Here is a 25248-nt window from a genome sequence, read left to right as displayed (position 1 = left end):
CTGCAATGTGGCAATAACAGCACTGACAGAGTTCAAACTCCTTGGCTGGGAGGACCCAAAGATCCACAGACGATGTTATATGTGGACTGAAACCCAAATTCCAGCTCTGCTCCTGCCCTCAGCCCCACCAGCAGCTTCTGCCTCTGCTCTCTGACAACACCCTTGTGGTTAAACCCCTTTGGTTAAGGATGTCTTCATGGCTCTTCCTTTGTTTGTCTTCTCAAAGGAGAAAAGGCACCATATCAGAACTCAAGCTCTTCTCTCATTTTTGCTCCTTACCTTAAAAACAACCCACTTTAAAAAATCAACTCTAAACCTCATTGCAAACTGCAGGTCAGGACCAAGGTGACCATGCCTGGCAATTACCAGCACAGGTGTCTGGCCATATGTGATACACAATGAAAGCCCCCATTGAGCAGAGGGATGCACACCTGAACCTGGCTGCTGCTGTGCTGGGTGTCCAGAGGTCAGAGCACGGTGCCTTTTGTGTGCTTTCCTTCCAGCCCCCTCCCTTTTTTCTCCCCCCCCCCCTTCTCTCTCCATGTGTATTTTGTCTCCTCCTCCTCCTGCGCGTGTCTGCCTTCGCATCCCTGCTGTTCTCCCTCTCTTCCTTCGGGCTGGTGGCCAAAGGACCTCCGAAGGGTCCAAACAGTGTGGGCTTGTCCTCGTTCCTCCCTCCAGCACCGACCCAAGGGTATCTCGGCTTGCCGGTGAGATGCTTCTGGTCCCGGCGATGTGATCGCATAGCAACGTGGCGGCGGAGGAGGCTCAGCCCCAGCATGCAGCCCTGTCACGGGCACTTCTCTGCTGATTCACAGCCCCTGCTCCCGGCTGCTGCCCGCCTTCCCGACCTGGCGTGCTCGGAAGGTAGGCCGTGCTGAAATCCCACCGTGGGGCTGGGAGGGGAGAAACGGGGATGGCTGTCCTCGGAAATGCAGCCCTGGGTGTGTGTGCATCCCTTCCGAGAGATCTGTAGCTGTCCGTGCGGGTGAGGAAACTCACAGAGCACAAAAGAAAGAGGTTGGGGCATACAGGGGCTGCGGGGGAGAGTTAATGATGCTGTTCTCATAGGGGAGGCTGAGGGTTGGGAAGGATCGCTGATATAGGCTGCTTTAGCAACAAGGATCAGGATATTAGTTTAAGGATGCCAAATGCAAACAAAGCAGAGAGCATCCCTGCTCTGCCAGCTTTCCTTTCCCTGTTGAAGGCTCAGCTCCCCTTTGGCTGAGCTCAGGACCACTCAGAGCAGGCTTTGTGCTGGCCTGCCTCTGTTCTCCCTGAAGGATTCTGTAGGGCAGAGACAGGGATACCTCCAGCAGCGGGCTGGGATCGGGCTGTTGTCCCAGCACTGCCCTTTTTGTTTTCTGCCTTGTCCAGTGCAGCCTTGTTCCCTTTATGTCCTGATTCTCCCTCTCCCAGCTTCCTTCTCCTCATCTTCTTCTTTCAAGGCCTCGTGTTCCACCCCAGAGCCCCCCACTGTGTGTGTAGAACCACCTGGGGCAGGTGGGATGCTGCGTGGGGTGACTGTGGGTCGGTGCAACCTGGTGCACACCAGGCTGTACCAGTCCCCAGCACAGTCCCTGAGGCTGACTCTTCCCTTCTGCAGAGTGGAATCCCTGGAGCAGGGACTGTGCCACTGCCCTGTGCTGCTACGAGACAAATGGACGGCTTGGGTTAGGTTTTAACATCCACCCCAATCTCAGTGTGGTCATGTTTCATCCCTGCCCCTTGCTCTTCCTTTCTGCCTGCCCCGTGTCTGTCTCTCTGGAGCCACAAGTGCTGTCTCTCAGTTATTTTTTTGGATGGCCTTCACTGCCTGCAAAGAGTCCCCTGCAACAGGACCCCATGCAAAACCCCATCTGAATGGGGATGGGCTCCTGCTGTTCTGCCTGCTTGGTTTGGGGCCGCCTGCCAATTCCATGTGCAGAGCACTGTCAGGTGTATGATGGCACTGCAGGAAGGGAGCAAGATGTCCATTATCCACAACACAGGAGAGACCCAGTTTGAATGAACACCTGGGACAGATAAATCACATTCATCGAGGCTGCTCAGGATTACAGCTGCGAGTGGGGCTGCTCAGGTTGGAATGGCTCTTCTCAAAAGTACACAGAGTGGAGAGGGAGGATGACAGGGAGTGGATGGGTTCAACTGAAGCCCTGACCTCCCAGGGTGCAAGGTGAGTTTCTGATGATAACATCCTTCTGAGAAGCACGTTCAGGTCCTCTGCTTCAGGCTGGGTGCCTCTGATAGAAGCCTGGAAGTCAAATTGCAAATCTCCTGAAAACAAGGCGTTCTGAGCAGGAGGAATTTGCTCTTCCAAAACCATCATTTTCACAGGTGTTTAAAGATCAAACACTTCTTCGGAATGAAGCCAAAATAGCTCCAACCCATTTTCCTTTACTGTTTCCTCTAGCATAAAAATGAGGCAGATCCGACCAAGCTCGGGGATGGGAAGGAAATGGGGCCTCTCGTGGCTAGAGAGAACGGGGTGAGGGCAATTGATGAGGACCAGACTTGAGGTGGGGGCAGAGCTCTCAGTGCGTAGAACTTATTTTAACTCCAGGAATGAGAAATGAAGTGTCGAGGAAGCTGGAAGTTAGCATGGCAAATGGGCGATGTGTTTCTCACCATGCAGCAGGACTTGTTTCTCTGCTAACAGTGGGGAAGGAAGCACAGATTGTTGGAGGAGAAAAGCAGACGATTTGGGGCTTTCAGTGGGTGGAAATAGGCTGGCTGCAGGGCTACAGAGCAGGCAGAGCGCTCTGCAGCCTCCTCACATTCACTAAGGCAGTTATTGCTGTCCTGCTGTCCTTTGTGGGCAAGGGGAGGATGTTGGCTTCTGCCCCTTCACCTTTTGTCTGCTGGGTCTTCCCATCCAGCACTATGGGGTTGTGAACCCATAGCTGGGTTTTGAGATGCAAAGCTTGGTACATAGCGCCTGCTTAATTGCAGGAGGAGGAAGGATGGGAAGGATCCCTCAGCAAAGCAAGTTTTGGAGAGAGCAGCTTCAAACCCAGCTGTGAGTCAGGAAGGGCATGTGAAAGAGATCCCAGATCTTCCTCAATTGCTGTAGTTATTTCCGTGCAGAGAAGAGCAGTTGTTTGGCATGGCCACCTATGGGCACACACTGTTGGCTGGGACATCCAGGTCCTCAGTTGCTGGATGAAGAATGAAACTGATGCTGTTTTTCAGCCTGAGATTTCTGTGTATTCTTTGGTTTGGGAAAGCAGAGATGCAGCAGAAGAGCCCGTTTCTTTGTTAAGATTTATGACACCTCCTTATCCCTTGAATTTAAAACCATTTTGGTTGTGAGCTCAAACCTGAAGTGGCCGTCTCAGCACATAGCTTGTTAGGTGGGAGAGTGCACACTTAGTTAATAAGGTCCCTTCCACATTGTGTGTCCTCCACCAGTTGCACCAAGGCTTTCAAGCAGCTTATTAAGGACATCTGCCTCACTGAGGGACCCTGTGCTGCCATTAACCATGGGGAGCTGGCAGGGAGTGCTGTGGGAGGACAGGTTGTACCACAGAGGATGAAGGTTGATGCAGTGTCCTGTTTGGCATCTGGGTTTTGGAGCACTGAGATGATGGGGCTCTCAGTGCCCACACATACGGGGGAGGTCGCTGCCAGCCATCGTAGGGCAGAATTACCAGAACTGGGGGCTGTGGGGCAGTGTCCATGGAGCACGGCTGAGTATCTGCTCCTAGTCTGTAAGGAGATGAAGCCCTCCATCATGGCATGGGTCCTTCCTCTCCTTGTGTTGTCTTTTAAGCTCGGTCCCAGTGGGACAAGGACTTCTGTCTCCCTGAGCCTTGACCTTATGGGGTCTTGGGAATTAGATGCACCAGCCACAGATCTCAGAGCTATTTCCTTACAGATGTGGAAAACCATTTATTTGTATTGTTGGGACAGGATGCACCACTGAGGGAGTCCTGCTGCCACCAGCTTTGGAATGCTCCCTTTGTTAGTGGATACATGGGAGCTGAACTCTGAAATACCCACAAGCCTCCCACCTTTCCCCTTAAAGGACACTGAGCTGAAATGTTATTACTTCTCTGGTACAGTAAGCTAAACAACAACAAAGCCATTAACATTTCCAGCAGCAGGGAGTGTGTTTGTATTTCCATTCCCCTCGTGGGATAAAGGCCGAGCTGCCCTGCCTCTAAACCTTTCCATGTTTTCCCCTTATAGGCCAGGATCTGAAGTGGAAATATTCAATCCGGAAAGAACATCTTGGAGACAATTAGCAATTCAAAACATCAGCTCTGTGATGGAGGGACCTCTTGCCCCGTATGCTGTATTTGCTGCTCTTTTATGTAGAGAGAACTGCAAATCCAACACCCACGTGAGATTCTGGCTTCCCATGAAGCCTGTGCTTGGGCTGCCCACAGAGATATGGGGTAGCTGCAGTGCGAACGGTAGTAGGGATTCCTGGATTTTGGGCACAGCTTGGGGCTGGGTTTCTGTCAGAAGGGTTTTAAACAGTGGCCCCGGCTGGAGGAGCTCCTTGCTGTCCTGTTGTGCTTCTGCAGTGACCGAGGCTCTGTTCTTACATCCTAACCCTGCTCCAGCTCCCACAATACAATACACAATACTCCCCCCCAATGCCTGCATGTACTTTCAGCAAGGCTGCTTTCATCTCCAGCATCTTTGTCACTAACCACGGCACCTGGCTGCAGCACAGTGAGGTGGGACTCAGCTCCTGTTGGTGAGCAGCCACAGCCAGTGATGGCCATGCAGCCCAGGAACGTACCCAAGACACCTGTTCTACGTGCTGCAGGGCCTGAACACAGTGCTGGGCTGCAGCACTATGGTACAGAGGCTGAGCAGAGCAGGGACGTTTTTCCTTCTGCAGGAGCTGGAATTTGGCAAGAGCTCACACACCGGTTTGCTTGCAGCCTTGCCTTGCCGTCTGCTTGTCTCTCCCCTTGAATGTGTGGCTCTGTGCTGGCTGCTGTACGGTTGGGTTATTTCCAGATCCTCTTGGGTTCTCCATGTATGGATGTCAGCAGCTGCCTGGGATGGGCCCTTGTTCCCTCATGCTGTGGCTCTGTGTCCAGTGGGACCATGCCTTGGTCCAGGGAGGTGAGGATCCCCACAGCCAGGAGGGGCAGAGCAGCACCAACCCCAGCCATGGAGATTTATCCTTAAGCAAAATGCAGGTCCATGCTGGTGGAAACCTGAGGCTGGTGGCTGCTGGGAGATGTTGCAGAACCTCATTACCCAAAGCCATGAATTTCCCAGTCAGAGCTCAGCAAGATTCCATGGAGCAACTTGAGGCAAAATCTCTTTTTGTGCCCTGAGAATCACATCCACAAGATGGAATTCCCACCCATGAGGTGCACAGGAGGGTGAGGGCCAGCTCAGCCTCTGACAGCGCAGCCATTCTGGCAATAGGGGATGTCCTTATCTCCTGTCCAGGGGTGAGTTTACCTAAGGATGCCCCGAAGGCATTTGGATCTGTGATGGCTGTGTCTGTGCTGGGGAACGCAGCAGGGTGAGGTGCTGCCATGTGCGTTCTGTGATGCTCATTTGTGCAAATGGCATGAAGGGAAGAGGATGGACTCTGGATTATCTGCGTGTTGGAGAGCTCAGCGCAGGCTGCTCTGCTGGAGCTGGGGAGAATTGTGGCAGCAGAAATTGCAAAGGGATTAAAAAACCTATAACAGGATAAGCTGTTCTCTTAATGCATATAGTGGAGGGGGAATGCAGGGGAAGCACGCAGGGCTGGGCAGGAGGAGCAGAGCTCTGAGCCCTGCACCGAGCTCCAGCACCTCTCACGCTGCTTCTGTCAGGGCTTTATCTTCTCATCCGCTCTGCATTAAGAGGAAGCAGCGTCAGCAATGGGACAAACTGCTGTCCTGGCTCAGTTGGACCCTAGGCAATAAAAACAAACCAGCAGCAGCCGGAGGGTTTGTTTGGGTGTGCACAGCAGTTGTGGGACTGCTGTTGGCTCACTTTATGGTCGCACGTGTTTTAAAAATGGAATAAAATGGTGACTTTTATGGCTCCCAATAAAAAACACGTAAAAAGTGAACTGGTTTGGTGAGGGAATGAGGTGCTGGGAAATTTCCTTCCTGGATTTCAGAGCAAAGATGTAACGTGTTTGAAGGTATCGGCTGTCCTGGGCACAGGGAGCTCTCCCTGCTCTGCTTTTTAATGCAGGCATCTCCTGTGCTTTGGGAAACCCTGTGCTTTTTTTAACCACAGCATTGCGTGTGGGCCAATATGATGGCAAATTACATAATGAGGTGCAAAGGAGTGGGGGGGATAAAAAAGAGTTGGATGTTGAGTTGGGGAAAAAAAGAGATCGCGATGGGAGAGAGCAGCTGACCCACCTGTGTGTGCTCAGCCCCATGGTGGGCTCAGCACAAGGAGGGGCTGCCTGTCACGCTGTGTTCCAGGTGCCTGGGTTTCCCTCCGTCCCCATGAGCGGCGGTGCCGATGCAGCCCCTGGTGATGCAGGAATGGCCCTTCGTCGTCCCGCGGTGTCCTGAGTGGCGTGTGGCCGAGCAGGCGCAGCGTGGATCCGCTGCTCACCCGCTGTCCCAGGTAAGTGCCCCTGCTGTGTGCGTGCCTATGGAGCAAGTGGGGGGACCCCCACCCCAACCCCATAGTGCCTTGTGCATCATGAAGATGTCAGCTCTCCTCCAGCACTCGGGCTGCAAAGCGATTCCCAAAGTAGGGTGCGAGGGACAACCTGCAGAGCTGCCTTTATGCATTCCTTTGGAACAAGAAACAAGGGGCTGCTGCTGCCAGGTGCTCTGATGTATTTGGTTGGGTTTGTTTTCCCTGGATGTGGGGAAGGATGTCAGCTTTGGCTGAAAAGGAATGTTTGGTGGGGGAAAGGAAGGGCTGGAAAGCTCATAAAAAAAGCAAATACTGAGATGCTGTGTGGTAGAAGAGGCTGTTCTCCTCCTGGGCTGCTTCTCTCAAGGATGCTCTGCCCTGAACATTCCTGCTCAGAGAGCATTTCTGCTCTGGGATCAGCATGAAGGAGAGAAGAGCCCACCAAAAAGGTGTGAACATTTGGTATGTATCCACCTGAGGTTTTCTCTGTCCCTAGGTGGGGTGTTTGCTCTGAGTCAGTGTCAGGCCAGGAGGGTCTCCTCCTTCCTCTGCTGTCCCACTCAGTCTTAGTGCTCTGCCCAGGCTTCCCCTGCTTGCTGAGTTCTGCTCCATCTTGGGGTTCTGGGGCTGGGGGAGTTTGTGGATTGGTAAAGTGGTGGGAGAAGCAGCTGGCGGTGCCACCAGCGGTCAGATGTGCAGGGAGACAGGGAGCTTTTCATTCCCTCCCTGTAGGTGGAGGAGAGCATGGGAACAATGCTGGCCAGCGGGACTGTGGGGGGACATGGGGAGCCAGCCTAGAGCCTGCTGGCAAAAACAAACTCTTGGTACCCAGCTGGGCAGGAGTATGTGTTGGTACCTAGTGCTGAGCCAGGGCACGGAGAGTACCTTGGGTTTAAGCCTGGAAGACAGGTTCACCTTCTGGGTTGTCAAAGCTTGTTGGGACTTGGGTACTCCCACCCCTGGTAGTGACCCTTGTGTGCCCCCCAGCCTCATAGGGTGAGGGGTGTGCAGCGGTGGCACCCCGGGGGGTAAGGCAGGTTGGAGGCAGCAGGAATGCCACAGACACAAAGCTGGGATTGAGGCTGGCGAGGAGGCACAGCCGCCCCCCTCCAGATTCCTGGGGGGTCAGTGCTGGGGCAGCCCTGTGCTGTGCTCACAGCTGGGCTCACTGCCTCCCGGGCAGCCACTGCTGCACAGCAGAACAAGAGCAATGCCTGCTCCAAGCAGCCCCGCTGCACCTCGAGCAGGCAGGCAGCATCACCAGAGCCTGCGTGAGTCCTGGGCTGGAAATAACCCTGTTATGGGTTGGAGGGGGATGTGGGTCCAGGCTGCTGCTGCTGCTGCAGCCCTGGGGAGGGGGTGCTCAGGGAATGCTTGGGTGGATGACGATGCTTCTTGCCCTCTGTCTGCTTGCAAGAGGTTGACCTAGGGGGGTAAGTGACCTGTGCTTGGCCACAGCCACCAGCTGATCCACAGGTTGTAGTCTGTGAGCTGTGGGCTTTGAACACCTGGGCTGGGAGGGCTGTGGTTGCTGCTGAGCTGTACTGCACGCAGGTAGAGCTGCTCTCCTGCTCTGGCATCCCTGGGCTGGCTGCTCCCAGCAGCACTGGGGTAACTTGCTTTGGCAATGGGAGAAGCTGTGCGGGCAGACTGTTGGTTTGTGTTTATTTTTCCCTATGTATAAGCTGTTGGAAGTAACCGCGGGAGACAAGTCTCATGCTATCATGGTCAACAAGCCTCGTTTATTAGGTGTTACAGCATCTCATTTATACAATCAGTAATAAGTTCATGCATATTGCAAAAGTTAAGCTCAGGATTGGTGAATTAGACATTACTGTTCAATCTGACCTTTGTGGTTAGTTTATGGATACTTTTTCTTTGCAGTCTTTGTCTACACCTGCTACACATTCTTGCTTTTCCCTTAGGCCGTCCTGCTCCTAGATACATATTTCATCTTTAGCTACATACCCTGTCTTTTCACATACTGATTTCTTCTCAGCTGCCTAGCCCGTGATCGGCCTAAATAGACCGTCTTTGTCTTTAATCACGTTCATTCTTTTACAATTTAACTAGTGGAATCTCTTCATGTCCTTTCTCATGAAGCCATTCTGCATAAACACTCTCCACATTTCCCCCGTTTTCTTTTAAAATGAAAAGGCTCAGATTTAACGACCGATTAATCATATTTAACAAGCAGTTCAGTTCATTTGTTCAATCAGTTCTCATGTAGTTTTATCCTGCTTCATAGCTGCTGTTCTGTGAACTTCTCATCTGGATCCATGACTGACGCTCTGTAGAATTCTTCTTGTATTACAACAATTCCAAGATACTGCCTATAGAATAGCAACACTACTTAAATTAATAACATAACTATTATAACTCAATCAAGGCCTCGATTGACAATACTCTAAAAATGAAAAAGAGACAAGTCAAATACAACATAACAACATTACTATTAAATCCACTAAAAAGAACAAACATGTTTGTACTGCAACCTAAGTTTCTGCAACCTGAAATAAATCCGTTGAGGGTCCCATTGTGTTAATCTGTAAACTGATGCAGAAAAGTCTTCAATTTTCATATACTCTGATTATATTGATTTTAATGACCACACTAAAATTTGTGCAATAAATGCTTTTAGGATGTTCATAACCATTCTCTACCAACTGAGTTATCCGGGCTAATAATTGATTAATGATTGTGCAATTTTATGAAGTAGCATGTCAAATAGAACCAATTTTAGAGGACAAATGTACTAGAGTATCACTAGGGGCATTAATACTTATTGACCCTTGAGAAACAGCAAGCCATGTTGGTGGTGGATGCGACAGGTAGTGCCAGCAGGGCGTCCCCTGCTTCAAGGTGCACAATTTCCCTCTCTCACCCATCACAGATTCTCTCCTGCATTCAGGGTCTGAAGGATTTCTTCCAGTTGTACACCATATCCGCATGGCCAGTGCGTGATATAGAGCCCAAGTGGAACACCTGCTTGGAAAACAAACTATCAAATTTAGTTCTATTAGCGTGCACTTTTGTCTAAAATGATGCATGGTTATATTTCCAGATCCCAATTAATTGGATGTAAAAGAGGTATCCGTTCTATGATACAGGGTCATCTCTTTGTCTGGAATTCCTTTCCAGGTTTTGTCTTTGCAAATTAAGAAAAGCTAATTAATAGGCTAATAATATCATAACCAAACAGTACTAAAACATTAAAAGATCTATTCCTGTAGATTCTAGCATTGATTAGATCAAATCCTGTTTAATACACATCTGATCTATTACTAAAATAGAAGAAGCACACAACATCCTAGCTAATGCCTTAAACTCTAAATCTTGAGACTGCATTGGTAAAACAGAAAATCACACACTATGTCAAACTATTAGTAATATTATCTATAACACAGCAAGTTACAAAGCAATACCACTAAGTAATAAACACAATTACAATACTATAAAGGCTGGATGCTATTTTCTGCCTTCCAGAGTGAGACCGAAGATATCATGCTGGAACCCACACAGGCCAGTCCCTGTGAAATAAGAGCATATTCACGGACCCCAAGTTGTCAGTTGATAGGGACAGTCCCAAAGTCCTGTGGCCATATTCCAAACATTAACCATAGGCTGTTCTTTTAGCACCGGGGAAGCCTCAAAATGACGATCCACATAAGCTAGTATCTCTATATGAACATGATTCAAAAAATTCAGCAACAAAACACGCAAAACCTTACATAATATTTCTTGTAGTGTGTCTCCCATATTCCCCCTTTTTTGTTTAATAATAAGAATGGATTTCAATGTTTGATAAATGTGATCAGTGATAGCTTGTTCAGTGGGAGAATGAGCAATGGCTGTAGTATGTTTAACACACCCTTCTTGGAGGAAAGTTTGAGTGGCCTTAGAGGTATACGCAGGCCCATTATCTGTTTTTGTAGTATGTGGGATTCCCATAGCAGCATAAGCAGATAACCAGTGTTTACGGGTGTCATGACTGAGTTCACCTGTATGTGCTGTGGCAAATATGTAAGAAGAATGAATATCTATTGTTACATGTGCATATTTTACACGGCCAAATTCAGGAATGTGAGTGACATTTGTCTGACACAGTTGAAGAGGTGCTGTGCCACATGGATTTGTCTGAGTCTGAGGCAAAGAGTATAAATCAAATTAATGTAGCTGATATTCAGTCACAAACACGGTGTATTGCATAGGAGAGAGGATCATTCTTAACGCAGTTTTCCAATCGTGAGGGGTCATAGCGTGTCACTGTTTGTAACCAAAAGATTGTATGTAAAGGCTGACTGAACTCTGTATGTTCTCACTGACTCCCTTAGCTCCTTCACTGCCTCATAAGGCAGGGATTCCAAATGGGGGACCTGATTAGGAAAGGTTTGCAACGTGTCAGCATCACCCCTTAATATTGTTTCTTCTCTGCATTGCTCTAAGACATCACAGTACGCTGTAGGGAAATTTGTCATTCCTGCTCCAAACAAAGTATCAAGAGAAAATGCGTCCGATTCGCTTTCTGGATCTACAGGACCTGGGTCACAACGATCCTCTGGTTTCGGTCCATCCGCGTCTTTAACCACGTTATACACGGGCTGCACAGACGCAGCCGCGCACGACGAGGGAGGGGCGGCACGGCGAGGCGCAGAGAACGACGTGGGCGAAGCAGAGGGCGGGGGCGGCCGTAGAGACCGACAACGCGGCGAGCGACGGTGCGGGGCGGCAGGCGGCCGCTGGCTGGGAACGGCTGCTTGTGTCGGAGCGCGGCCGCTGTTCTTTCGTGCGCTGCTTCTCACGTTTCCCGACTTCCTATAGCATACAGCAGCGTTGTGGGTGTTGGATTGACACTTGCTGCACCAAATCCCAGTGGCTTGGCACTCGTGACGGATGTGGCCAGTTTTTTCACAACGGAAACATTTCATGAGGGAGCTGTTCTGCGAGCGTGGGCTTGTAGCGACTGCAGCTTGGAGGGGTGCAAGGGCTGCTAACATTTGATTCTGAGAAGCCTCAGCCTGTGCCTTTAATCCTGCCCCTAGCTCTTTAATAGCCTCAACTATGAAAGCCTGAGCCCCCGTGGGCACACTCGATAATCTGTCTAACGCCTCCTCTATTGTCCAGTTACTCCTCAAAGTACTTAGAATGCCACGAGCTGTAGCATTACAATTCTGAAGTGCACAATGTTTTAGCATTATTTCCCTCATGTACTCTGGTACTCCAGCCTTCTCTATGGCTCCAGCTACCTTATCTATGAACGCTCCAAAATCCTCATTTCTTCCCTGCTGGATTCCCATATAAGACGACAACCCACCTGGTGCCTTGATCTTATCCATAGCCTGCCTGGCCAGATACATTGACTCCCTACATTTAGCTGGTCCTAATAAAGCCTGGGCCTCCGTCCGGATGAAAGGACCCACCCCTAAAAGTTCTTCAACGGTGACATTATACAAGGGATCTCCGGGCTGCCTAACTATCGCAACTCTCTGTTGCACATCTCTTCCAATAAGCATTAAATAGCAGTTGTTCGTGCTGCGAAAAAATCAACCTAGCTATAGCCTGACAATCAGATGGCAACAAAACCTGAGTACTCCAGATATAATCCAGTATCGTATCGCTGGCTCACTTTTTACTCCAAACTGACTGACCGTAGACCGCAATTGTGACAACAACTTCCAATCTAAAGCACTGATAGCAGCCTGTGTCCCACCTGCAGCATTAGGCGAATACCCCACCGACAGCACCATCTGTCGCACCGCTTCCAACGCCTCACCGTCTCCCGCCTCTAAACAAGCCCGCGCCAGCGCAGCCCAAGCCCCCCTCCGCTCCCGCGCGACGGCCTCCGCCAGGTCACTCTGTGCCCCAGGGAGCGGCTCATTGCAAAGGGGGGTCGAGGGGGCCGGCTGTAGCGCCATGGTCGATGCAGGCGGCTCGTCTGATACAGACGTGCAGGGAGACGGAGACGGGGCACTCGGCTCCGCAGCCACTGGCAACGCAGGCTCGGCGGCCGGCGGCAACTTTACGGTGGACACTGCAGGGGGCCCCGGGCAATCTGACCATTCATTATAATTCTTATTCCTCCCCTGCACAGCACTAGCTTTCTCTACCGCTTCCTTTTCTGCCTGATATTGCAACAAATCATTATAAACCACACGCCACCACTTCCCGCATTTTTTAGCCATTTTCTCCCCATCTATCATTCCCTGAAAAATTGCATCTCCAAATTTACGCCACTCAGCAAGATCATACACTAAATGCGGATTCTGAAATAACCCTTTAGCATACCCATACACTAATAACTTAGGGAGTTCCTTTTCCAAGTCTACCCCCTTAAACTGTCTCCGCTTAAGAAAAGCGGAAAATAAATTATATGCTGCTTGCCTGTCCATTTACTCACGTCGGTACCGTTGCAGCCCTCCAGGCTTCGGCAGCACGTGTCGGTCGAGCCCACCTGTGTGGTCACTCGAGCACGCGGAGCTCAATTTAGCTCTTTCGTCGTCCGTCGGGCTGTGAAATCCGGACCCGAACCCAACGCAGTTCTCTCACCCTGGCACCTCTTTTTTCCTTTATCACGTCGGGGTCACCATTTGTTGAAGTAACCGCGGAGACAAGTCTCATGCTGATCATGGTCAACAAGCCTCGTTTATTAGGTGTTTACAGCATCTCATTTATACAATCAGTAATAAGTTCATGCATATTGCAAAAGTTAAGGTCTCAACTGCGTAGGTTGGTGAATTAAGACATTACTTCATCTGACCTTTGTGGTTAGTCTTATGGAATACTTTTCTTGCAGCTTTGCCTACACCTTGCTACACATCTTGCTTTTCCCTTTAGGCCGTCCTTGGCCTCCTAGATACATATTTCATCTTTAGCTACATACCCTGTCTTTTCACATACTGATTTCTTCTCAGCTGCCTAGCCCGTGATCGGCCCTAGGATAGACCGTCTTTGTCTTTAATCACGTTCATTCTTTTACAATTTAACTAGTGGAATCTCTTCATGTCCTTTCTCATGAAGCCATTCTGCATAAACACTCTCCACAATAAGCAGCAGTTTTAGCTCAAGTGATTCATTATGCACGGCCCCAAGATCACTGTGAGCTCTGTGGGCGACAGGTTTCTCTCTTTTCTCAGTGCTCCTGGAGCAGCAGGGTGGGGGAGCAGCCTGCAAACAGGTGTTAGATGCTCTTGGAAGGAGCAAACTTAGCAGCGCTGGGTTTGACACCTCCATGAGAACCAGCACACAGTGGGCACTGCTTGGCCAAGCTCTGGGGCTGGCAGTTCTCCCTGCTTGCTGCCCTGAAGCACTCCAGCAGCCTGTTGTGAAGGCAAGGAGTGCCCACACCTTCCCTTTGGAAATGCTGCTGCCTTCCCTGGAGAAGCCTGCCTGTTGTGTGGGCCATTTAGGAAGCGATAGTGCAGTTTATTATGGCTGATTAGTCACCTGGGGATAATTAACCCCCAAATGAGCTCTGGTAGCAAAGTAGAACGAGAGTGAATACTGTGCAGAAAGTACATTGACACCTTGCTTGTTGCAATGCAGTGTGTGTGTTGTGTTTGTGTGTGTGTGTACACACTGCATTGCATGCTTCTTTGGAAAGGAAATCCCCAGCCTCGCTCACCCAAATCCCATGAGATGCTCCTGACCCTGCCAGCCTGTTGGTGTGGTGAGCAAGCACAGCAATACCTTCATTGCCACTGTAAGAGGAAAGTGGGGCAGTGCTGGGGGCTTAGGGTAGGATTGCTCACTCGCTGAGGATGCTCAGCACCCACTTCTAGGGTGTGCACACAGCCAGGGCAGGTTCTGCTGCTATTTGCACCCATCGGAGCAGCTCTTATGCCACTGCTGGTTCTGGGGAAGTGTTAGGGGAGAAGCAGTGGTGCAGCCCCCTGGGTGAAGTGCTGTGAGTGCTGGCAGCCCCCTCTGGGCACCACATCCCAGCCAGCTCTTTTCTGCACAGGTTAAAGGCTCTCAGGATGGCACAGGACCTTCGTGTGTAACCTCCCGGGCTCCTGGCAGTGCTGCTGGGCCCCAGGCCCCTCTGGAGATGAATCTTTGTTGGAATGAGATCAAAAAGAAATCTCACAGCCTTCGGTAAGACCCCTGGCTGGCCCCGTGGGCTGTGTGTGCTCACTGGGAGCTTTCTGAGCTCGTTCCCTGCGTTACCCATATGATCTCAACCTTCAGAGGCTGCAGCTCCCAGCCAGCGGGACAGAGAGCTTAACTGGGGCGTGTTAATTGCCTCTTGCCTCACTGCTGGCTCATGGAAGCTGCTCAGCTGCATAGACACAGAGCCAAGCCCCCTGCGCTGCCCAAAGCACAGTCCTGGGTGCTCTGCTGCCAGCTGCAATACACGGGGTGTCTGCAGAGCATCCTTTGCCCAGCACCTCCCACTCACCTGCAGACACAGCGTCCCCACAGCTGGGGGGCTCCGTGGGGCCACAGCCCTGTCCTGGTGACCCCACGCAGTCACTGCTCTCCTCCAGGGCTCGTCTGGAAGCATTCTCTGACCACAGCGGGAAGCTGCAGGTGCCCCTCCAGGAGATCATCGACTGGCTGGGCCAGAAGGATGAGGAGCTGTCGGCACAGCTGCCCCTGCGTGGCGATGTGCTCCTGGTGCAGCAGGAGAAGGAGACGCACGCGGTACGTCCCCATGTACCAACCTGGGCGGAGGGCACACAGCCCCCATCTATACCCATGCCCCTGATGTCACTAAGGAGTCTCTGCAGGTGGCCCTGTGGGCACTGGAGGAGTAAATCAGTGAAGCCCTCAGCCAAAGGGCAGCAGGACGTAATTTTCCAGCTCAGCTTGTCATCTCCTCCATGCCCTGCTCTCCCCTCCAGGCTTTCATGGAAGAAGTGAAGTCCCGGGGGCCGTACATTTACTCTGTCTTAGAGTCAGCGCAGGCTTTCCTCTCCCAGCATCCATTTGAGGAACTGGAAGAGCCAACTTCTGAAAGCAAAGGTTTGCGGAGCTTTGCATTCCTCATCCTCCTATGGCCCCTCTGGGGTTGGACTGGGGCCTTGGAGAGGGGTGGCTGGTGTGACACACAGCTGCTCTGCCTCTTGCTGTAGCACATCTGCCTTGTCCAGTCCTTTGGTAGGAAATGCTTCTGTCCTTAGCTCTCATTTTTGCCCTCTGTGTGCCTCACCTGCTTTGCTTTCTCAGATGTCTCTCCCCGGCACCGCATCCAGAACATCAGCCGCTTCGTCTGGAAGCAGGCGAACGTGGCCAGCGAGCTGTGGGAGAAGCTGACAGCCCGCTGTGTGGACCAGCACCGGCACATTGAGCGGACATTGGAGCAGCTGCTGGAGATCAAAGGGGCAATGGAAGAGCTCAGCACGGCACTGGATCAGGCTGAGAGTGTGCGTGAAACCTGGGAACCCATTGGGGACCTCTTCATTGACTCCTTGCCAGAGCACATCCAGTCGACCAAGGTACTTGTGGCTCTGAGAAGGATCCAGCTTCAGTCTGCAGGAGGGGTGGGCAGCAGCCAGCTGACCCCAGCTTGGAGCAGAGGAATCACATCTGGGTACTGATGTCTTGGTTCTCCTTCCTCCCCTGCCTTGTGCCTGCTCCCCCTGGATGTGGTACCGCAGCTCTTCAAAGAGGAGCTCTCTCCTATGAAGGATGGGGTGAAGGTGGTCAATGACCTTGCACACCAGCTCGCCATCTCTGATGTCCACCTGTCCATGGAGAACTCCCGCACGCTGGAGCAGATCAACACACGCTGGAAGCAGCTGCAGGTGATGTGAAGCGAGGTGGGATCTGATGGTGGTCATTACCTGCTCTGGTTGCATTGATATCTGTAAAAATGTGGATAAGGGTGGGATGGAGATATGGGATGTACCACCCCAGCCCGTAGGATGAGGTAAAAGGCTGAGCAATGTGAAACAGGTGAGGAAGGTGGTTTGGGGCACACCTGAGTCCCTCCACAAACTTTCCCAATGGAGCTGCCAGCCCAAATGCCCAACAGGTGCCATCACGTTCCTCTGTCCATCCTGCAGGCCTCCATCAACGAACGCCTGAAGCAGCTCCAGGACGCCCACCGGGACTTCGGGCCGGGCTCCCAGCACTTCCTCTCCTGTACGTGTGCAGGTCCCACTGGCTGAGCTGGGGTACAGCAACGCAGGGTGCAGGTCCTTGGGCACAGAGCTCCCAAAAGCTGAGGCATGTGGAGGATGCGGGCAGGTCACAAATCTTGTACCTGGTGCACAGGGATTGGAGCAGGAGGCAGCAGCAGCGCTGATCCCTGCTGGGCTGGCAGGCCTCAATGGAGACTGTTGATGTCTCTACAGTCCTTGTTCTCCCAGTTGGAAGGAAGGATGGTATTTCCAGCTGCTGGAACTGATAAGATGCCTGTGGGGAGGTGGGAGGGCTGAGGGTCACAGAAGGGCTTCTTTCCTCTAGGGTGGGATGAGCATGGGATGAGCCCTCGTCTTCCTGAGGTCTCTTATGGGCAGTGTCTAACTCCCTGCCAGGACCTGATGATGAGGGGCTGGGGGGGCACCCACCGTCAGCAGCACCAACCCCAAGGAGCTCCCAGCGCTGGCCTGACCTCTTCCCCTGTCTCCTTGCAGCCTCTGTTCAGGTTCCCTGGGAGCGAGCCATTTCCCCCAACAAAGTGCCGTACTACATCAAGTGAGTGAGCTCTGTGGCAGCAGTGGGAGCTGGGGGTGGACTGGGGGAGGCACTGAGCTCCAGCTGAGCCCAGCAGAGCCGCGACCCTGTGATGGGTACAACCCCATGGGCATCCCCCTTTTCTGCTATGTCCTGGGAGCGCAGCCTGTGATACCAGCACAGGGGGCATCATCCCAGGGTCGTTTCCTTGTCTCTGGGTGCTTGGTTCCCAGCCTGACATGTTGGCTTCTTTCTGTGCTTCCAGCCACCAGGCACAGACCACGTGCTGGGACCACCCAAAGATGACAGAGCTATACCAGACACTGGGTGAGGAGCCTGCCCTCAAAACCCTTTTCCTCTGCATGGGGAACAATGTGAGATGCCATCAGCCCCAAAGGCAATGGGGCATGAGGCCCAGCCAGGCTAGTGCTGGTGGGAATAGTGCCTGAGAGCAGCAGCTGCTGCTTCCTGCCCTGCAGACAAGGATATTCAGCTGTGGTTTCCCTCTTCTTTTCCGGTGTTACTGCAGCGGATTTGAACAACATCAAGTTCTCAGCCTATCGGACAGCTATGAAGCTGCGGCGGGTGCAAAAAGCCCTGCGACGTGAGTAGGATTTCCCTGCTGGTGGGTCTCCTTGGAAGAGGCATTCAGTGAGCACAGCCTCTCATCAGACAGAGCCCACCAGGAATGTGGCTGGGAAGCTGAGCAGAGTCACAGTGGGATGTCTGCCTTGGGGTTAGAGTGGAATTGCTTGAGGACTGGCATGAGCCAAAGAGATGAGAGCAAAGGGATGAAGAGCCCTCTTCTGTGCTCCTTGCTCAGTTCTGGTTGCCTGTATCTCCCCATTTCAGAAGTGATGTGATCTCATTCAAAATGCACTTGAGGAAGGAGGGCAGGGAGGTGGGTGATGAGGCTGTCAGGGCAGTGAGTGCTGAGTAGGGGTAGGGATGTCTTATCTGTGAATTTGGGATCCCTGGTGCAACTACGTGATGGGTCAGGAGAAGGGAGGCCTTCCCACACCATGTTATAATGTGGAAGTGGCATGCTGGCTCCAGGACACCAAGAACTTTGCCTTCCCATGCCAGCCCGGGGGACTGCTGCCTTTAGCTATGGCAGCAAGAAGGAAAATGGCTCAGAAAGTGTCTTGAGAGGCTTGTGGATACCTGGGATGGGGTTTACAATGAGAGAACTATCCCAGAAGCTGTGCCCATCTTGTCCATGTACTTCCTTACTGCAGCAGGGCTGCATCTCCCTGCTCTCAGTTCCCATCTACTTCATTTCCCCCTTCCACCTCTAATCCCTCTGCCCATGCTCTCTACTCAGTGGACATGGTGACCTTGGCCACGGCCCTGGAAATCTTCAATGAGCACGACCTGCAGCCCAGCGACCGCGCGATGGACGTGGTGGAGGTCATCCACTGCCTGACCTCCCTCTATGAGAGGCTGGAGGAGGAGCGGGGCATCCTAGTGAACGTGCCGCTCTGCGTGGACATGAGCCTTAACTGGCTGCTGAATGTCTTTGACAGGTACTGACCCCACAGCTTCCCCCCATTGCTGGGGTCGCTGTGCTTGGCAGCTGTAAAACAGCCCCAACTGGTTGGGATGGGGATGGCTGGTGTGGGTTTGTCCTGCTGACCCCCTGCCCAAAAATCCACCCGTGCTGTATCTCACCTTGCAGTGGCCGCAGTGGGAAGATGAGGGCTCTCTCCTTCAAGACAGGCATTGCATGTCTGTGCGGGACAGAGGTCAAGGAGAAGTTTCAGTGTAAGTCCCTTGGTGTGGAACAAGCTGGGGGATGTGGGAGTGCTCTGACTTTCTGGCTTAGCCATTCGCTTCCCAAAAAGAGCAGAGAAGCAGCTTTTGAGCAGTGACTAATGTGCCTGCATCACCTCCCCTCACTCCCTCCCACGCCTACGCCACCCAAATTAGAAGGTGTTTTTGCACAGCCATGGGTGCAGCGTGGGTCCTGCTTGCATGGAGCGGTGCAGAGGATGCCATGGGGCAGCAGTTATTTGGTGCTTCTCAAGGGATAAGCTCAGGGTGCATGGCTGGGCAGTCATGTTCATGTCAATGAGAGCCCCCTTTGCATTTTAACCATGGTACTGCAATGGGGCACTGGAAGGATGTGATCACAGTGGGTTAAATAAAGGAGCAATGACTCAAGAAGTCTCTAAACTCCTGTTTAGCAGGATCTGATGAAGTTACTTAATCAACATGGGGTTCCTTCCCCCCTGATTTAAGCAGATCCCAGCTGCCAACCATACATCTCATAGAGCTGTCCCCTCCCTGTCCCTTTGCAGACCTCTTCAGCCAAGTGGCGAACGCAGGTGGGCTGTGTGACCAACGGCACCTGGGTGTGCTGCTGCACGAGGCCATCCAGGTGCCACGGCAGCTGGGAGAGGTGGCAGCGTTTGGGGGCAGCAATGTGGAGCCCAGCATCCGCAGCTGCTTCCGATTCGTGAGTGCTGCCGTGTCTGTCTGCCCAGCCGTCTCCTCGGTGAGTGGCTCCAGCCCTGAGCATCTCCTCCCATCCCTTCCCCAGAGCCATGGGAAACCTGCTATCGAGGCGGCCCAGTTCCTGGAGTGGGCCAACCTGGAGCCACAGTCCATGGTGTGGTTGGCCGTGCTGCACCGTGTCACCGTGGCCGAGCAGGTGAAGCACCAGACCAAGTGTTCTGTCTGTCGGCAGTGCCCCATCAAGGGCTTCAGGTAGGGGCTGGGGTGTGTGTTTGGAAGCTCACGGGCACTCCCTGTGCTCACTCCCAACACAAAGCAGCTCCTCTGCCTCCCACTTCTCCTTCTGACATCCCGATCTCTGCAGGTACCGCAGCCTGAAGCAATTCAACGTGGATATTTGCCAGACTTGCTTCCTCACCGGGCGAGCCAGCAAGGGCAACAAGTTGCACTACCCCATCATGGAGTACTACACCCCGGTACGGGGCTGGGCTGCCACACACGGCGATGCTTAGGCTGATGCTGTCCCAGCAATGTCTACCTTGGTTTTGCCCCTCCCTGCCTTCCGAGGGCTGTGTCCTCCTCACTTCCAAACCTGTCTCTGCCTCCATTGGGTTTACACCCATCCCAAAAGGGATTTCCTCCCTGAGGATGCCAGCCAGCATCTGAGCCACATTCTTCTCTCTGCAGACCACCTCCAGTGAGAACATGAGGGACTTTGCCACCACACTGAAGAACAAGTTTCGATCCAAGCAGTATTTCAGCAAACACCCCCAGAGGGGGTACCTGCCTGTCCAGTCTGTGCTGGAGGCTGACTTCTCTGAGACGTGAGTGTGCTGGTGGCTGTGTCACTGGGGGGGCTGGGGGAAGTGGCATCTCCAGGAGTGCTGCTTGGAGGCAGTGGGAGGGAGGAGTGCTGCCAAAGGGTGGGTGGAGGTGGATGGCCAAGGGTGGATGTGGGGATGCCACCCAGGGATGGGTGGAGGGGAGCTGGCCCAGGGATGGAGGCAGTTTGTTTCAGAGCTGGCCCAGCCCTAAGCTATTGCAGAAGGGCAGCCCCTCCAAGCCCTGGCTGTGAGCGAGGAACGTGAGTCTTGCTGTTCTCTCTTCCAGACCAGCCTCGTCCCCGATGTTGCCCCACGCTGACACACACTCTCGGATTGAGCATTTTGCCAGCAGGTACCAGCACTGCTGCAGCACAGAGCGTGGCTGCAGTGGGGTGGGAGTTTGAGGGGCAGATGCTCCCCTGAATGCTGTGTGTCAGCTGTTGGCAGTGACATTTCCTGCCACTGGAGACAGAGAGAAGTCTTCCAGGGACTGCTGCAATTAGAGTGCATTCAGCAGACATTCTAGCTGTATCAAGCCACTTCTATTTCCTCCAGGCTTGCAGAGATGGAAAACCAGAACTGTTCCTTCTTCAGTGACAGCCTGTCCCCTGATGATAGCCTGTGAGTTCTGCCTCCTCTCCCTGCTTCTGTGGCTCCATTCTGACCTTCCTAGGGCACCCCCACCTACCCAAGGGTCTTGCAGCGAAGTTCCAGTGTTCCTCACCATGTTTCTTCCACCTGCTGCAACAGGGATGAGGACCAATACTTGCTGCGTCACTCCAGCCCCATCACGGACCGGGAGCCTGCGGGCAGTCAGCAGGTCCCAGGCAGCCTGCCCATGGATGACAAGGGGGAGCTGGAGCGCATCCTGGCACACCTGGAGGATGAAAACAGGTTGGGGATGTGGGCAGCTCTTCAAGTAGGGGCTTAAGTCTAAGGCAAGGGCTTTGAGAAACCTGTCTTGGGCCTAAGCGTGGGGTCTGGTTTGGAGGATGAGCCCTAAAGCCTTTGGGGAGCACTGAACTCAGTGAGGACTTGGTGTTCTCCAGGGTTCAGTTCCTCAAAAGGCTCCTACCTAACCCTAGAATGTGTTCCCCTTTCAAACCCCAAGTACCCCTCTTGGATTGTTTCAAGTGAGCCCTGGCCACAGCTACCTCTCTCCTCTCTGAGTTCCCAGTGGATGGTGGAGACACTGCTGGACCACAGCTGAGCACAGCAGGAGGGCTTTGCTGTGCCCCTGCTCTTTGCCTCTAGGAAGCAGCTGGGTGCCTATTGCCTGCCACCCCAATGAGGCAGAGCTGCAGGCAAAGCCTCCAAGAGTGCTCAGTCTCTGCATCACCCTCCAGAAATGAAAACAGTGGGATTGACCCGGGCTGCCTTGCAGGATCCTCCAGGGAGAGCTGAGGCGTTTGAAGTGGCAGCATGATGAGGCAGTGGAATCCCCAACCTTGGCTACGGGCTCCCCTGAATCAGTGCAGGATCCACGCAATGAGGAGCTCCTGGCAGAGGCCCGGATCCTCCGGCAGCACAAGAGCCGCCTGGAGACCCGCATGCAGATCCTGGAGGACCACAACAAGCAGCTGGAGTCCCAGCTGCACCGGCTGAGGGAGCTGCTGCTGCAGGTACAGAACAGGGCTCAGGGTGGGCAGAAGGTGCAGGGTGAGAATGGGATAAGCTTTGCAATGAGCCCTTCTCCCTCCAGCCTCCAACAGAGTCAAATGGCAATGGTTCAGCAGCATCTTCCTTGGCTTCATCTCCACATCAGTCCGAAGGCGGCCAGACGAGGGATAAGGAGCACGACACCCCCGACACCGAAGCAGCAGGTGAGTGTTGGAGCTCCCTGGGTGACAACTGCAGGGTGCACACACCGCTCAGCCCAGCCCTCTCCCTCTGCAGATGAGGTGGAAGCCAAAACACAGGATGTCAGCGTGTGCCTGGAGGACATCATGGAGAAGCTGCGCAGCGCCTTCCCCAACTCTCGAGGTACTCGGGTGAAATCCCCCTCGCTGGCATCCTATTGCTCCATCAGATGAGGGTTTTTTCCATGCGGAGCCTTGCCCCCATCCCACCCTCCCCACACTGGTTGATCCCCCACTGCCACGAGCACGGAGGATGAGGAGGAGCCTCCCACCTGTGAGGACAGCACTGGAAGCCACATGCTGGGCAGAGGCATTGGCTCCTTTCTGCCCTATGGGCTCTGTGCTGCAGATGGACAGAGCGACGGCAGCGAGGCTACGGTGACCACCTCCAGGAGAGACAGAACAGCAGCAGCGTGAGCTCTCCTGGCTGCTCAAGGACAGCTCTTCCAGCAGGGATGTTTTGGGGTTGGGATGGGGATGGGCTGCTCTGTGACTGCCCGATGAATGCCCATGCATACAGCAAGGAGATGCTGCTTGGTGCCAGCACTAACCCTCTGCAGGGCAGTGCTGCCCCATGCCACCCTTGAGCACCCCCGGCTTCTAACTCCTCCTCCCCTCTCGTCTCTGTTGCAGGCATGACCTCCCTTATCTAACACCTCCAGAGGCTTTGCCTAACCGCTGCCCAGCTGCTTCGCCCCCTCCTCTCCCCATGCTCATGAGCTGCAGGAGATCTCAGGGGAACATTGGGGCTGTGGGGTCACAGCACTGCACACAGAGAGGCTCAGAAGGAAGAGCTGCACAGCACACAGAGCTCAGCACCCTGCTCCTCTCTGGTTCTGCCCAGGGCCCTTCAGGGTGATGGACACCAAAGCGCTCTTGCAGCCACTGAGCAGCCTCCCAGGGGCTGAGCCAACTCTCTGTAACAGCAGCCGGCTGCCAGCCTTATGGATGGGACTCTGAGAGGTGCTGGGTTTGTGGGGTAGGGACGAGCCCGCGCCAGAGCTTCAGCCCAGCTAGTAGCCTTATCTCGGGAGGATCTTTATAACAGAGCCTTATCATTTAATTTGCATATATTTCTATATATTATATATATATTCTGTACTTAAATACTCTCACGGACTCATGCCATTAAACCCTAACACTGAGTGTAGTTGCACTTTGCTCTCAGTCCAGCCCAACTCCTGCTCCTGCAGGGACCCTTCCCCCTCTTGCAGGATGCTGTGGGGGCAGCCTGGGGGGCCGGGCTGGCAGCAGGGCTCTGTCCTACTCCCCTCTGTCCTGGGGGCTGCCAGGATGTTGGGCTGTGATGTAGGATCAGGGGCTGCGTTATGTCGAGAAAGCTGCGGAGTCAGGTGCTGTGGGTGCCCCGCAGTGGGAGAGGGCTGGGATGGATAGAGAGGAGAGGCCCTTGGGCACAGCAGGGTGCAGGGAAGGCTGTGTGTTGGTGCGTCCCTGTGGGCCGCAGGGATGGGGCTTTGGCTGTGCTGGATGTGCTGTGTTTGAGGAGGGCTGTTGGACCGAGGCAGCGTGCTGGGGAGCAGGGAGCCGTGTGATTTGGGGTTGGCACTATGGCAAAGGTGTGAAATAATGCAGGAGGTGTGGGCTTGGTGGGTGGCACACAGTGCCAGCATCCTGATGGTCTGTGGGTTGCTGTCCTGGAGCGGTCCTGATGGAGGTGTTGGTGATGGCACTGGGTTGGATGTAGCACATGGTGGGAGCTGCTTGCAGTGCAACAGGTATGGCATAATTGGAGTGTGGCTACTGCATGAGATCAGGGTGTCCCCATAAGAAGAGAAAGGCAGAATCAAGGCAAACTGGTGCAGACCCTCACTGCAGGGAGCTGTGTGCCTGCCCTGTGGGCTGTGGGTGCAGGTTTGGGGCTGTGCTGAGGGCAGCAGGGAGGGATGTGGGCGGGCTGATGCTCTGTTAACCACGTAGTGCTGTCCTGGCTGCTGCTCTCCACTTCTGCTCTGGAAAGAGAATAAATTTGTATTCATACTGAGCCTGCAGTGTGTGTGCCGGCCCCTTCCTTCCGTACTGTTTTCCATTGTACCCCCTGAACCAGAGCAGCACCTGGTGCTGTGCCATCCTGGGACAGGTCTTCCTGCAGGGCCAAGGACATCCCTCTGCTCAGTGTCACCACTGGGGCAGAAGGGAAACTGCGAGCAGAGTCGCAGGCTGCCTGGCTGCAGCTGCATCCCTTGCCCATCATCTGCATCCATCCTCTTCCAGCAGGTCTGGGGCCATGCAGCAGCTGGGACGCTGGCTGTGCAGGGATGGTTCTGCACTTCTGCAGCCCCAGAGAGGAAGAGGTGACAGTAGGGATCCTCGGTGGGCAGTCCTATCCCTCTGCTTTTCCAGGCTGCAGCTTCTCTCCCTGATGTTCTATCCCATGTCCAGTGCCCATAGTGAAGTCCCAGCTGTATGTCAACCCAAAACTCTGAGACCTCCCATCCCAACGCACAGCCTTGGCTGATGGTGGAAGGCTGATGTGTATGGGTTGATGGTGCCGTGTTGTGGTGGGGGAGTTGCACCAGAGCTGCAGCCCTGAAAGGAGTTTAAAGCCCCTGTACCTTCCCCCCCCTCCTTGTGCTGCAGCTCCAGCACACAGCGGGAGCTGGGGGCTGTGATCAGGGATACCGGGAACGTCCAGGAACAGATCCAGCACACGGTGCCAGGGAAGAGACTTTATTTCTCAGCCAACAGAGCTCAGCAGGACCTGGCTGCAGGCTGCAGGAGTGGTGATTTGGGGCAGGGGAGGCAGCAGGAACATGGCACTGGGGAGCTGCCAGCCCCAGTGGAAGAGCAGCTTTGTTCCTGTGTTACTGCAGTGTCCCCAGTCTGTGGGAAATAGGATCCTGGGGGCACTGCGGCCCTTCTGCCCCTGCTGTGCCTCCCATGGGCAGCCTTGCACCCTG

At 53.5% G+C, this 25248-nt stretch overlaps 1 protein-coding gene and 1 long non-coding RNA gene across 4 annotated transcripts; one reads left to right on the top strand and one right to left on the bottom strand.

The window, feature by feature from the left end:
* Window positions 1-549: 549 nt before the first annotated feature.
* On the top strand, window positions 550-24333 carry DRP2 (dystrophin related protein 2). Of its 3 annotated transcripts, none has more exons than XM_015860207.2 (24): window positions 550-867; window positions 6405-6552; window positions 14531-14664; window positions 15057-15213; window positions 15414-15534; window positions 15739-16007; window positions 16170-16316; window positions 16578-16656; window positions 17151-17211; window positions 17456-17517; window positions 17720-17794; window positions 18515-18716; window positions 18869-18954; window positions 19491-19648; window positions 19733-19899; window positions 20012-20123; window positions 20335-20471; window positions 20758-20823; window positions 21027-21092; window positions 21222-21365; window positions 21856-22093; window positions 22174-22294; window positions 22368-22454; window positions 22964-24333. In XM_015860207.2, the coding sequence occupies exons 2-24, from the start codon at window positions 6445-6447 to the stop codon at window positions 22981-22983; spliced, it is 2817 nt and encodes a 938-aa protein (XP_015715693.1). In that variant the 5' UTR covers window positions 550-867; window positions 6405-6444; the 3' UTR covers window positions 22984-24333. The 3 variants fall into 3 exon arrangements, with proteins under 3 accessions (XP_015715693.1, XP_015715692.1, XP_032300218.1); XM_015860206.2 differs by having other exon boundaries at window positions 22680-24333; XM_032444327.1 differs by lacking the exons at window positions 550-867; window positions 6405-6552 and adding an exon at window positions 6582-7841 and having other exon boundaries at window positions 22680-24333.
* LOC116653358 lies at window positions 8801-13038 on the bottom strand. Its single transcript, XR_004306990.1, has 2 exons — window positions 12968-13038; window positions 8801-8903 (listed from the first exon to the last, which is right to left on the bottom strand). It is a non-coding gene; the product is annotated as an uncharacterized LOC116653358 (long non-coding RNA).
* Window positions 24334-25248: the final 915 nt, after the last annotated feature.

The sequence above is a fragment of the Coturnix japonica genome, chromosome 4, assembly GCF_001577835.2.
Source record: "Coturnix japonica isolate 7356 chromosome 4, Coturnix japonica 2.1, whole genome shotgun sequence".
Lineage (NCBI taxonomy): Eukaryota > Metazoa > Chordata > Aves > Galliformes > Phasianidae > Coturnix > Coturnix japonica.
Note: the sequence above shows the minus strand (reverse complement) of the source record. Positions and strands in the feature narration are given on the sequence as shown.